The sequence below is a fragment of the Diabrotica undecimpunctata genome, chromosome 3 (assembly GCF_040954645.1).
Source record: "Diabrotica undecimpunctata isolate CICGRU chromosome 3, icDiaUnde3, whole genome shotgun sequence".
Classification (NCBI taxonomy): domain Eukaryota; kingdom Metazoa; phylum Arthropoda; class Insecta; order Coleoptera; family Chrysomelidae; genus Diabrotica; species Diabrotica undecimpunctata.
This window is the reverse complement of record NC_092805.1, coordinates 38,558,671-38,571,860: the sequence shown is the minus strand read 5'-3', so window position 1 is coordinate 38,571,860 and position 13,190 is coordinate 38,558,671. Positions and strand designations below refer to the sequence as shown.

The window sequence follows — 13,190 nt, the reverse complement described above, 5'->3', positions numbered from 1 at the left end:
GGACAAAACGGATACTGGAATGGAGACCAAGAGAAGATGCCTACCGAAGCAGAGGTCGTCCACCAACACGTTGGACTGACGATCTAAAACGTTGTCATAGGAATTGGATGCAAGAGGCACAAGATCGAAATAGATAGAAAATTATGAGGGAGATCTATGTCCAGCAGTGGATAAGCGAAGATTGAATGATGATGATGAATTTAAAAGTTTAACACTTTAACCAATAAAAAAGTATTCCTAGATGTTAATGGAACAGTTAAATTGATAAGAATTTATAATTTACCCGACTTCAGTTGAATTGAAACATTTGACTTCTTGCTGTGCTTCCGCATACAAACTTATGGCATTTTGAACAACCTATGGTTGTTTTTGCCAACTTATTGGTTTTTTCTCTTCTACATTTTCCTAATTTGCAACATAAATCGCATCGTCCCTTTCCATGTTGGAATTGTGTTGAAGGTACAACTTGGAAATGTTTGCGTTCGAGTATATTTTTTATGGCATACACTACAAAATGATGAAGTCCATTTAAATTTGCAGCTCTTCTTTCAATAAACGGTAGCGTTTAGACAAGTCCTAATTCTTGCAGAAACAAACGACGACGATTGCTCTTATTTTTTTTTCCAATTTGGAAAATTAAAAATAAATAGAGAATACACATTAATGGCTGCAATATCCAACAACGTGAGAAAAACTGAAAGTGGCCATCTTCGTGTCAATCGCTTCGATGTATATTTTCTTGCCATCTGATCTAAAGTATTAACACCTCTTTTAGTCTCATTATAAAAAAGATTAGTATGTGATTTATTTTTGTATTTGTCGCTTACAACATCATCAGAATGCTGGGTTGATAGAACGAGAAGTATCTTTGTAGGTTTCTGACGTGTTACATAAGAAATAAGAGTAACTTTAGATCTGAAAATGCAAACGTATTGGAATACAATTATCTTCCTTCCGTTTTCTTAAGTAATTTCGGTATATGTATGCGATTTTGTTGTAGAGTGCCAACTAAAGTGAGACCGAAGTCTTTATGGAAATCTTCTGCAAGTTCCACAGAAGTGTAATATCTGTCCGTCGTTACGTTACCCAGCGGAGGGTACGTCGTTCAAATCGGAGACAGCAATCTTTTTACTGTTCCCTGTGGACTCTGAGATGCTGGTATGCTGCCTTCATATTTTCCTGCATAAACCTCCATACGCAAAACGAAATGAGTTGAACAATCTGCAAGTATTCGTATAAGAACACCATATTTAACAGGCGTTTCTTTCATGAAAACTTTGAACGGACATCTGTCCCGAAATGAAGATAACATTTCGTCCATTACAACGTTCATACCTTGTATAAAATATTTCAAAAATGTTTAGTTTAGGAAATGAAACATTTTACGTAAGAGTGCAAACTTGTCTGCCTGTTTCCTTTCACCTTTCCTTGTTTTATCGTCAAATCTTAAAATTTTTGTCACTTCTCGGAAGCTGTTTCGACTAATCGGGGCAATATTCGATGACCTGCCGAATTTTTTACACCACAAATCGTGATAATCTAAGTTGGTGTCATCATTAGCTCCTATCAAAATGAAAATATCTAGTAAAGCTAAAATCTCGGTATCATGTGTTTTTGGCACGTTTTTACGTTCAGCTTCTTTGATGGCATGCTGCCCAAGATTTTTCAGTATTTCCGGAGTAAATAATTTTTGAAAGGACTGCAATATATTTTCTGCCTTCGTGTCGAAGTCCTGATTGCTCACGAAAAATGTTTGGTACAGCTCGCCTCGCCGCATAGGGCGTGGTGGGTGGTCTAAGTAGATTCTTCCTGACTTTAATTTATATACAATTGGTGTGTTACAGTTTTCATCAATTGTGTCGAAACTGGAACTATCATCAGTTGAATATCGTTGTCGTCGTTGAACACTTCAATATGGTCTTCATTTTCACTCACGCCTAAGTTACTGTTGCCGGAACTAATGTCTGACCGAACCTCAAAATCAGAGAGGTTTTCAACCACTTCCTCTAATTATTTTTGCGTTAAATATTTATTCATTATTTTGAGATTTTTAGAAACAAAGATGTTTAGAAACTTATATGTAATGCAAATGTTGTGAATACTTTTTACCCACCCTTGGTCCTTCAAGGATTAAAAATCGGTCTATGGACATCATTAAGAAATTCTGTTTTGATTTGGTGAAATTAGTGAGAGATGACCTTTATATAGAACTTCTTTATAAATATTTTGAAAGATTTCTGTAGTTTTCTGCCAGGAGTGGAGATTTTTTCCTAAGCCATTATCTTTTAGTCAAATCTAAAATAGCTATTTGCATAATTTTATCCTGATATCGGACGATATGCCGTTTATATTGTCGTTAAATAGTTATACAGTGTGGAAACCACTCATGGAATAAAATTATTTGTGTCCTTATTATAGAAAATAATAAAAACTCTGGAACATGTTAACTTTAAACTGAGATTTTAATGATGATCGGTTACGGGGAGAATTGTAGAAGTCAAGTTGAAGTAGCAAAGTTATTTAATCAGAGATATCCTCAGTTGCCTAATATTACACATCGTACTGTGTCTAAAATTTATGCACAATTAAGAGAACTTGGACATGTCAAACCATTAAGAGCGTAGGCGCAAAATTTCGGGACAATGCTTTTTAAGTGCAATCATTTTTTTCGAATCCTAAGAAAACTAACAAATATTTTTAAAAAATTTAAACTCAGAATGAAAGATTACATTATTACCGAGAGCCGAAAGTCCCTTAGAATACACAAAAAAATTTTTTGAATGAGATATTTGAAATTAAAAATCACACTAAATTTTCTCTTTTTTTTTTCACCCCTGAAACTTATTAAAATAAACATTATAGAAGTTTTCAGGGACTTTCGGCCCTCAGTAATAATGTATTCTTTCATTCTGCGTTTAAATTTTTCAAAAATACTTATTAGTTTTTTTAGGATTCTAAAAAAATGAATGCATTTAAAAAGCATTGGCCCGAAATTTTGCGCCTACGCTCTTAAAAAGAAAACCGAACTTCATTGACGATGAGGTGAAAGTGGATATTTTGTTAAGTGTCGCAGAGTATCCAACGTCAAGTTCACGTCAAATTGCACGTCAAAATAATGTGAGTCACACAACCCAAAGCCCTGCTCTAAGGTGTCTACATGAAGATAAACTTCATCCATATAAATTGTGCAGAAGCTAACAGAAGACGATCCAGATCGTAGAATGGATTTCTGCGAAAGAAAAGAATAATGGATAAAATTAATACAAATGAAATGGCTCTTGGCACAATTCTTTTTTTTTGATGAATCAACATTTACATTGAACGGAGAGCGGAATTTGACAGCGGAAAAATAGTTAAGCATGCTAAGAGACGATTTTCTTCCTCAGTTGCCTAACTTATATCCCAATCCAATAGATCAAACCCTACCGTATAAAACTGTCTGGTTACAGCAGGACGGTGCAACACCTCATTATGCTTTAATGGTGAGAAATTACTTGAATGAAATCTTCTTCAATAAATGGATTGGACGAAGGGGTACTGTTGAGTGGCCAGCTAGGTCGCCAGATCTTACGCATTTGGATTTTTTCTGTGGGGTTATCTCAAGAACAAAGTATATGCAACACAACCAACTAGCACGTTATAAATAGCAAGAAAGAATAACTACAGAAATACGGAATATTTCACCTCAAACTTTAAACAAAGTTTGGGACGAGTTTCATAGAAGAGTGTGTTATTGCCAACAACAAGGTGGAGAACATTTTGAGCATTTATTTTAACGTAATCCAATCAATTACCTCGGGTATTCTACGAATTAATTCTCTTGAAGAAAATCATAATTAATTTCAAAATTTCACCTTGTATTATTCACAATAGACCCTACATGATATAGTTCGTTGAGATCAGGTGGTTAAGGAGCTTTTAAAAACATAAAAATATACAGGGTGTTTCATTTAAAATACAGATTATAGGCTATGCCAGACTTGCGTGGATCACCCTGCACATTCAAATTTATGTTTAAAAAGCGCACATTTAAATTTAAAAGTTAAAGTATCTCAACGTTTTTTATTATTTTCTAAAATAAGGACACAAACAATTTTATTCCATAAGTGGTTTCCACACTGTATGAATTATTCAGTTTCTTTATGTTTTGGTATGTAGCTAATTTGAAAGATATAAAGTGCTGTTGATTTTCCTTAAATTATTAGTATTTTACACTTTTAAATCGAATCCTAATTTTGGTATTTACAAACGTTCTGTTTTTAGTTTTTCAACTTGTCTACCATTCAACTCAACAGTGGCTCTAGAACAAGATATTGTTTCGGTAAAATGTTACTTAGACGCTGATAAAATATATGAGAACGTCCATTCCACAATAGTAGTAACGGAAGCTGTGAAACAAAAACTTAGCAAATTTTCTGTACAAAAAGAATCAAAGAGAAGACCATTAAGTGTTTTGTTTGTGGTTATAGACAGCGTTGCTAGATTGAATTTTGAGAGAACGATGCCGTTAACGAGGGAGTTTATATTGGAAAATAACTTTACAGAGTATATGGCTTACAGCAAGATAGATGATAATACTTTTCCTAATTTTAATGCATTACTAACAGGTAAGTCAATTATAATAAAATTTTGGGATAGTTGGTTCTAATGTTCATTATCTTATCACTACAGAGATTAGCCTCTTGTGTGTGTACATAGGTATTGTGAGCATCTTTTTCGTGGTCTTTATATATATTATTGTACATAAATAAAGGCAGAGAAAAAGAAGAAGAAAATCTATATATTGTATACATAAAATTTGTCATTTTGTAATACGTTAAAGCTGTTTTAAAAAAAAATATTTGTTTCTTGCATTTAAAATGTAACATACTTATTTGTCTGTCTATTGTTAACATAGGTATTGGTTTTACCCAGTATAAAGTTGTCTTTGTTGACATATGTGTAATCTAATCGATAATATTTGTGGAATTGTTTATTGGTTTTAAAGTGCATTTAAGAACAATTTGTGTTTGAACGTAAGATTAACGAAAAAGGTTGTTTGAAAGAAGTCGGGAATTTGGAGTTCCTAGAAAATGTTCAAGTACTTACGACTGGGAAATTTGAAGACGTTGAAATGAAAAGGAAGGAAAGTTATTGATGGAACGGAGTGTTAAGCCAAGAGAGTTTTTGGAATGAAAGAAAACGAGAGTGAGGTACAGACAGTGTAGAGAGTTGATTCCCGATAGATAACAGGAGCAGTTTGTTTTTAAGAAAAAAAATTAAAAAAGTGTCGATCTTCGTAAACCATAAGCCTTGTAGGCATCCGTAAAATTAAGAAGCACAAAGTAATATTTTTTGAAAAGTTAAAATTAAATTCAGTGATAAGTGATAGCATTTGTAAGTACTCACATAATAGTATCCGACATCGTAAATAAAAATTGTTCCAAGGTATTCATATATATAGCTCTATATTTTTTTACAACAATATTCTCCGTTGCGAGAACTTCTGTTTCATCGACGCTTAAAGACTCCAGTGTATTTTGACAGGAACTTATATTATTATAATTATTAGAATTAAATTATGTCTTGCAACCATAATTCATTATTGTATCTATATTGGGTAACTTTCTATTTTAAGACAACTTGCGGTATTTTTTTTATATGCCTTTTTATATTTAATTACTTACTCTTTTCATAGATTGTTTGTTTTGTGCAAATTATGCTCTCATTAAAATTTGTGTTTATTTCTTTGGTAGAAACATATTTTTTAATATAGAGTTATATTTTATTTTTGAATTTTATTTATCCATGAGCTTCCTCTGAGTATTGGTTTTGCATTTCTGCGATTGAATGGCGTAAAACCCTGAGATTATTTACCAATTTGAGCTAGCCCAGAAAAAATTTTGTTTCATTATTAATTCAAAATAAATATATAATTTTTAATATAATAATAATATAATATAATAATAATAATATATAATAAAAAAGTATAATTTTTTATAAACATGTACATAAAGAAAGAAGTAGAAACAAAACAATTGTCGCCCAATGTGTGAAGCAAAGCAGAAACACCAATACCCAGACAAAGTATACTGGAAAATATATATTTTCTTACATGATTTTTCTAATTTTTTTTTCTAATTTTTCTCTGCCAAATTTCGACATTTATTTTTAATTTTTATTATTCAAACCTTTTTCGCTTTGAATATCTTTTTTTACATAACCAGATATTTTAATTTGATCGACACTCGTGGGGGATAACCAAAGATAATATTTCAATTGGATTTTACTTTCACATTGTTCAGTCCAGAAAAAGAAAATAAAATTGAGACAAGATACAGCAAAAAGCAAAAGGAGACAGAAGAATGTTATAGCGAGGAAGAAATAGAAAGTGTAGACGAAGAAAATAGTATTACAGAAACAACTATCAAGGAGAGTAGCACAGAAATTTCAACAATGGATAGGATATTACAAATGCTATAAATACAAGAAGAGAACAGTAGAAAACAGACAGAAGAAATTAAAACAATAAATGATAATAGACAAACATAAGCAGAACGAATAGAACAGCGTATAGACGAAAACAGTAAACGACAAGATATAAGTTTTAAACAAATGAAACAAAGACTAGAACAGCATAAAGAGGAGGTACAAATATATTTATAACAGGTGAAATATGAAGTAGGGCAGAAAACAAAGGAAATTAGCCAAAATTTAGAAAAACATACCAATATACTACAGAATTCGGAGAAACATGTAGGAGATAGAGACGAGGAAATAAAGGATAGATTGGAAAAAATAGATAAGAAACTATTGGAAGTAAAAACACAACATAATACTGGAGAAAGAAGACAAGTGATTATACACAGTGGAGCAGAAAATAAGGTCCAATTTGGCGGGAATATAAAGAAATAGCACCCAGTTCCGTTTATTAGAATGCTTAAAAATAAAACAAGGATATGAAGATTTTGAAGAGGCTAAGGATATGAGAAGGATAAATATAAGTATAATTTTTATAAACATCCCTAAAGAAAGAAGTAGAAATTTAATTGTGATTAAGTATTTTTTGGGTAGTTTTTAAATATACTTTTTGGTTATAATATATACTATCATAATTACATTGGTGTGCCTCGGTAGGAGAATGTATTTCCTGACGCTTATTCCAATAGGTCTTCATCTTTCCGTCTTACCTCGCTGATTTTATATTTTCAGTTTTTTTTTTCCAGTTTTTCAAGTCTGGATTGATTTGACAGCGAGCATCAGTTATATGTCGCTATATAAAACGTTGTTTTATTTGGGTAGCGGTTTAGACTCCGCAGATTCTTAGCACCCTCTGCCCTCCTGGCTTGATCCCAAAAGCTACCCATTTTAGGACAATTTGGGACTACAGAGAATGACGGCAATGATTTGAATATCTCGTTTATGTTAAGGGTTGTGAGGCGTACCTTATCACGCTGCCTCAGTGCGGGTTGGGATCATGGTAATTGTTTTTCCTTTTTTGTTGTTCCAGAATTTCTTGTTTTTAGAGGAGCATTTCTGTACTTATGTACTTATTCTGTTACTTATTTTTCATTAATTTCGGACTTTAAAAACTTAATTATTATATTATATTTTTTGGTGATTTTTTTTTCTTTTTTTGATTTGCTTTAAACAAGCATACCTTTCTCAGGATATGCTTATTTATAAACAGATCCAATAAATGCGACAGATCCAATAATGCGATATATTATTGTTGTAACGCTTATTAACCGATATTTAAATTTCCAGGTCTAAACCTAAAGCAATCAAATGAAATTTGCAAACCTTATGAGATTGGACAGCTTGACAAATGTCCGATGATCTGGTACGATTTCAGAGATTCAGGATACGCTACTGCATATGCCGAAGACTGGGCCGAGATCTCCACATATAATTACTTAAAGAAAGGATTTACAAATCCTCCTACAGATTATTACTTTAAGCCATACATGGAAGCTGCCAAAGGGTTAGGAACTATGTATATTGACACTATGCCGTTTTGTGCTGGACCAGAAACCCAAGGTAAGTAAAAATGCATACAGGTCTTATTAAATTGTTGTTTATTTCAATATGATTTATTTAAATGGGTATATTTAAAATTAATATATCTGTTGCTTCTTAAATTCTAATTATAACAGAGTTTTATAAAGAACTCTTAAACTTTCATCGAAATCTTCTTTTTGAAATTTCATCTCTGTAGTAGGTTATTCTTCTTCTTTTTAGTTTAGGTCATACACTTTAATCTCTGGCATTTATTCATAAGACCTTTATACCAAACCCTATTTATTTTTCATTAAACTTCAATAAGTCCTGTGGTCTCAACGAGTTTCCTCATTAAAAATTTAAGGATCCCTTCTGGTTCAATCTTCAGTTGAGCAGTTAATTCCTGCCTCATATTACTTAGCACATTACAATGGTATAATATGTGTATGGCAGTCTCCTTTTCCATTTCTCATTTTCTGCACCATGGTTCATTCACTTTACCTAGTTTGTAAAGGTGTTTTCTTAAACAACATTGTCCAGTGACCATTTCGGTGACCGTTTTAACCTCTCGTTTATGTGACAATATGTGTGCGTTTTTTACTACCAGAATAGTTGTTAATTCCCTTTGCTTTGAGATTTCCAGTCAGGATTTCAACAATGCAGGTAACGCAAGCAAAAACTTTAGCCTGGAACACAGTGTTATATATACCTAAGCTGTAATATTTGTTATAATTACAAGTTTTTCCAAAGACTTCTGATATAATACAATGGGCAGTTTTAGATCCATCGGTGAACCATATTAAGACCCCATTAATGTTCTCTAGATGGCATAATTGTGTTAATCTTCTCAATGAATATTAGTTCTGGTGTTATCATAAATCTGAGTTCGTCTGAAAGATTCCTCAAATATAGGCCCAGTGGTATTTGTGTAATTTTTCAGTTCAAAATTCGGACTCTATGTATTGTTTGCCTAAGTTTCATAAAGGCTACCACCAAAATCTATAATTCCAGTTGGGGAAGACCTGATCTAGCCCCTAAAGATGCTGTTCCTATTCTATTCAAGGCTCCTGTTATATCTAGAAGCGCTTGTCTTTGTACGTTGGTGAGAGAGGTCATACAAGATAGCAAACTTTCTACCAAAATACTAAACCATTTTATGTAACTGTCGGTCATGTCCATAGGTATATAATACAAGATACATTGATCGTTGTAATGCCAGCCCGTTCTCCCAGTGCAATAGAGAAAACTAACGTAAAGCAGCCCCTGCATCTTCTTCTTATTTACCTGGTTTATCGACTACGTGACAAATGACAAGGTCACGTGGTCGATGTGGTCAGTTTTCTCTATCGCACTAGGGAACGCGACTGTATTGCAGTAGTCAATATATCTTGTATTATATGTCTCTAGTGGTATCACTAATATATATATATATATATATATATATATATATATACATATATATATATATATATATATATATATATATATATATATATAATCAATAGATTACCTTTGGTTTCAGCCCCTCTGCTGTTCCAGAAGCGTCGCGTAGTCCTTTTGGTGACGTTGTTAGTAATGGTGGTCCAATTTTGTTTGGAATCCACGATTACTTACAGTAAGCTAAGTACAGAAGGCCAGTAAGCTTCTTCTTATTAATAAAGGTTGCTTGAGACAGGTTCTCTTGACACCAATTCTCTATATAATGAAGAGCATATCGTATCTGCTTGAAACTCTGAACCCAGATTCCTTAAAATGAATGAATCAGGTTATCAATTACTATATTCCGTAATCTTCTTCTTCTTTTTGTGTAGACATGACCATCTGTTTTTCATTGTGCCTCCACAAAGTTGTCGTTCCACCGTTTTCGCGTTCTTTCCACTGGTTGTCTTCCTATTGGGGAATTGTCTCTCGCCGTCCTTACAATCCTATTTGTTTGCATCTCTGTCGTATATCTGTACTTCTAGCTCTGTCCCATAGTGTCTTACTATCGATTTTGCTAAGGGATTTCATCTCTACTGTTTCTACCATTATTTTTGTTCTCTCTCAATCAGGTAGTGTTTCTGCCGTGTATGTCATTATTGGTCTGATGTCTGTTTTGTAAATTCTGCCTTTCATTTCTTTCCCGATATTTTTATTTCTCCATATTGTTTCATTCATGCGGCTCTATTCGCTCTATTCACTTGATCTTCCACTTTTGTTTCGAGCTTTCCCTAGCTAGACAGTGTGATGCCTAGATATTTAAGCTCTATCAGTTGTTCTATTACCTGATCCTCCAGCTCTAATTTACATCTTAGTGGATTTGCTGTTATAACCATATATTCCATAATGTTGGTGACAATACACTCCCTTGAGGGCACTACTTAGTTCCCCCCAGATCTTTAGTGGGTTAACAAGCATCATAACCTTAAGACCATAAATTACAGTCATGAAATGTATTATTGTTTAATTAATTAAAACATATTTACATTCTCAGGCAAAGTATGTCCCAGCATTGTAGTTTTCTTGTTTAGAAGGTGTTTAGAATTTTCAATTTCTTACCAATTGTTTTTTCTCATACTTTTACCTAACTATCAAATCTACTTTCAGGTTATTAAGGATTTTTCGTACTTTTTCCATTCAGACTATAATTTTTTCCAAGAATATGTTTATGTGAGTGATTATAGTGTCAAAATAACTCTAATTCCTGAAGTATTTACAAGTTTTAATTTGAAGGGTTAATTTAACATAGATTTTGATACCCTCAAAAATTTAGTTTTTATTGTTTATTAGAAGACCATATTCTTGTTAATATTATAGTATATTCTTCAACAGACTTTGTAGATCTTAGAAATTGAAGGCCACTGTAGTCGTAGGTATTGTCGGCATATCGTTAATTAATCGCTGTTTTATTCTCAGCATTATTCGTTAAAGAGGAGTCTTTTTTTGTACATATATACCTATCCCCTGTCTATTACTATTCGATTCCTTCTGGTGTATGTTCGTTAGTGCGTATCTTGAAATTTACAAGCAGGAAAAACGTTTTCCGTCTTTAATTTTAAATAAATATAAGGAAGCTAATATCTCTAGCAAACAGTATCTAGTAGCAAGAATACCTGATCTCAATCCGTCTGTGCTTCAGAGCCTCTGAAATTGTTATAAAAGCATAGTTCAATACAAAAGACATTTGGGCTCTATCGTAAAAAGAAAACCCCCAAAAACTGTGATTAATTTTTAAATCTTTTTTCATTACACAAATGATCTTCAACTTGCTCATAAGGGAACTTACGTACTAGATATTTCTGAGTAAACAGTTAGAAATCGATTCAAAGAAGCTAAGATCAAACCCAGAAGATACGTCGTTTAAGTTTTGCATATTAGTTGTCAATTTTGAGATTGGACACGTGTCAAGAGTGGTGTCCAATGTCCAAACATTGGATTGGCCTGGTCTCGTCTTGAATTCTATCGAACATATTTGGGATCTGTTGCTCAGACGTACTCCTCTTATTCATGTGTCTCATCGTTTAAGGACATTGATAATCATCACGGTCCATTGTATCCTGTCTACATCAGTTCTTAATAGTTTTATTCTTGTTTTTTCACTTCACTGTTTTAAATTTTTCAACTAGGATATGAGTCGTCTCCCCGGCCCTCTTTTTTCTTCCACATTCTCTTGTTTAACCAATTGCATCAACTTATATTTTTCATTTCTTAGTATGTAACCAAAGTATAAGTATATTAGTAAATAAGAATATTTCTACCAGTATATCAATGTGGTTCTCTATTAGTACTCTTAAGATTTCTGTAGATATTTCTTCCGGTCACATGACTTATCATTTTTTATACGTTTTAGTGCTTTTTTAATTTCCCCTTTGGTAATTGTAGATCTATTTCTATCTCTTGGTTCTATTGTCTCCATTCTTTCGTTGCCTTGAAATTATACAGATCACGACATTGTTTTATTGACCATACAACACAATGGCAATCGCTGTGACATGTTACACGTTTTCACCTTTATATTCATTTCACAGTAGGTACGAATTGTCGTAATTGTCACATTGACATTAAAAATTTCAAACGAAGTTCTGAAAGAATTAACAAATAATTAATAAAATGCCTATTACGTTGTATACTGTCCAAGAAAAAGTGTAACTTGTAACATGGTACTTTCAGGGTCATTCGATAGGCGAAGTAATTGATTTATATTGTTGCCTTCGAAAATAGACCCTCACCAAGTGTTACAACAGTTACAAATACCATTAAACTTTTTCAAACTTCGGGATGTGTAAACAGTTGTAAAAAGTGTCATGAAGGTAATGAACCACGTGTTAGACCTGTCGATGAGGAGCGTCAAAACAGGGAAATTGATATTTGTGCTTTTGGGGAAGCTAGTGAACCCTGCAATAGTGTACAAATTGCTAGGAAGGTTACCGCGAATGCTCGAACTGTCCAGCGAATTCTCAAAAGGAATGGGTATCACTGTTTTAAGATACAACTAACACAAGAACTGTTTCCGGAAGATAACTTTAAGCAGATGGAGCTTTATGAATTTATGTTAGGTAAACAGAATGAAAATGTACACTTTTTAAAAAATATTTTATTTTTGACGAATATTTATTTTCATTGCATAAAAAACACAATCCATCCGTTGCAAGATATTATTCTCGGAAAAATAAGCACCTCAGTGTTGCAGTGCGAACGCAGCATCCGCAAAGGTTAAATGTTTGGACTGGGATGTTGGGCGACCATATTGTCGGTCCATTTTTTATCGATGGAGACCCAAACGGGCCCAAATATTTACAGCTTTTACAGAATGAGATCATTCCGGCAGTTCGACGCCTTCCCGTTAATTTTCAGGAGATTTATTTCCAACAGGATGGGTATTCGGCTCACAACTCTAGAGCAACTATTGACTTCCTCAATCAAAAGTTTCCTGATCGACTGATAAGTACACGTGGTACAATTAAATGGCCCGCTAGATCCTGTGACTTAGCGCCTAACGATTTCTTTTTTTGAGGTTTTCTTAAAGAAAACATTTATAGGCATCAGTTTGAAAAGGCCCCAAACCTAGTCGAATTAAGAGCAAAAATACTTTATTTCTCTGCAAGCATTACACCAGCCCTACTCCAAAATATGAGAAGAAATCTGTATGATAGATTTGGTTACTGTTGAGCACAAGGAGGTGGAATATTTGAGCCCTTAATTTATTAATCTGCTTTCCTAATTTTTATTTT

At 33.1% G+C, this 13,190-nt stretch overlaps 1 protein-coding gene across 1 annotated transcript in view; it reads left to right on the top strand.

Moving 5' to 3' along the window:
* LOC140436713 (uncharacterized) overlaps nucleotides 1-13,190 on the top strand; it is a 43,367-nt gene that overhangs the window by 27,797 nt on the left and 2,380 nt on the right. The window contains exons 3-4 of the mRNA XM_072525762.1: nucleotides 4,264-4,607; nucleotides 7,747-8,019. Coding sequence (XP_072381863.1) covers nucleotides 4,264-4,607; nucleotides 7,747-8,019 — 617 coding nt within the window. The remainder of the gene's footprint in view (nucleotides 1-4,263; nucleotides 4,608-7,746; nucleotides 8,020-13,190) is intronic.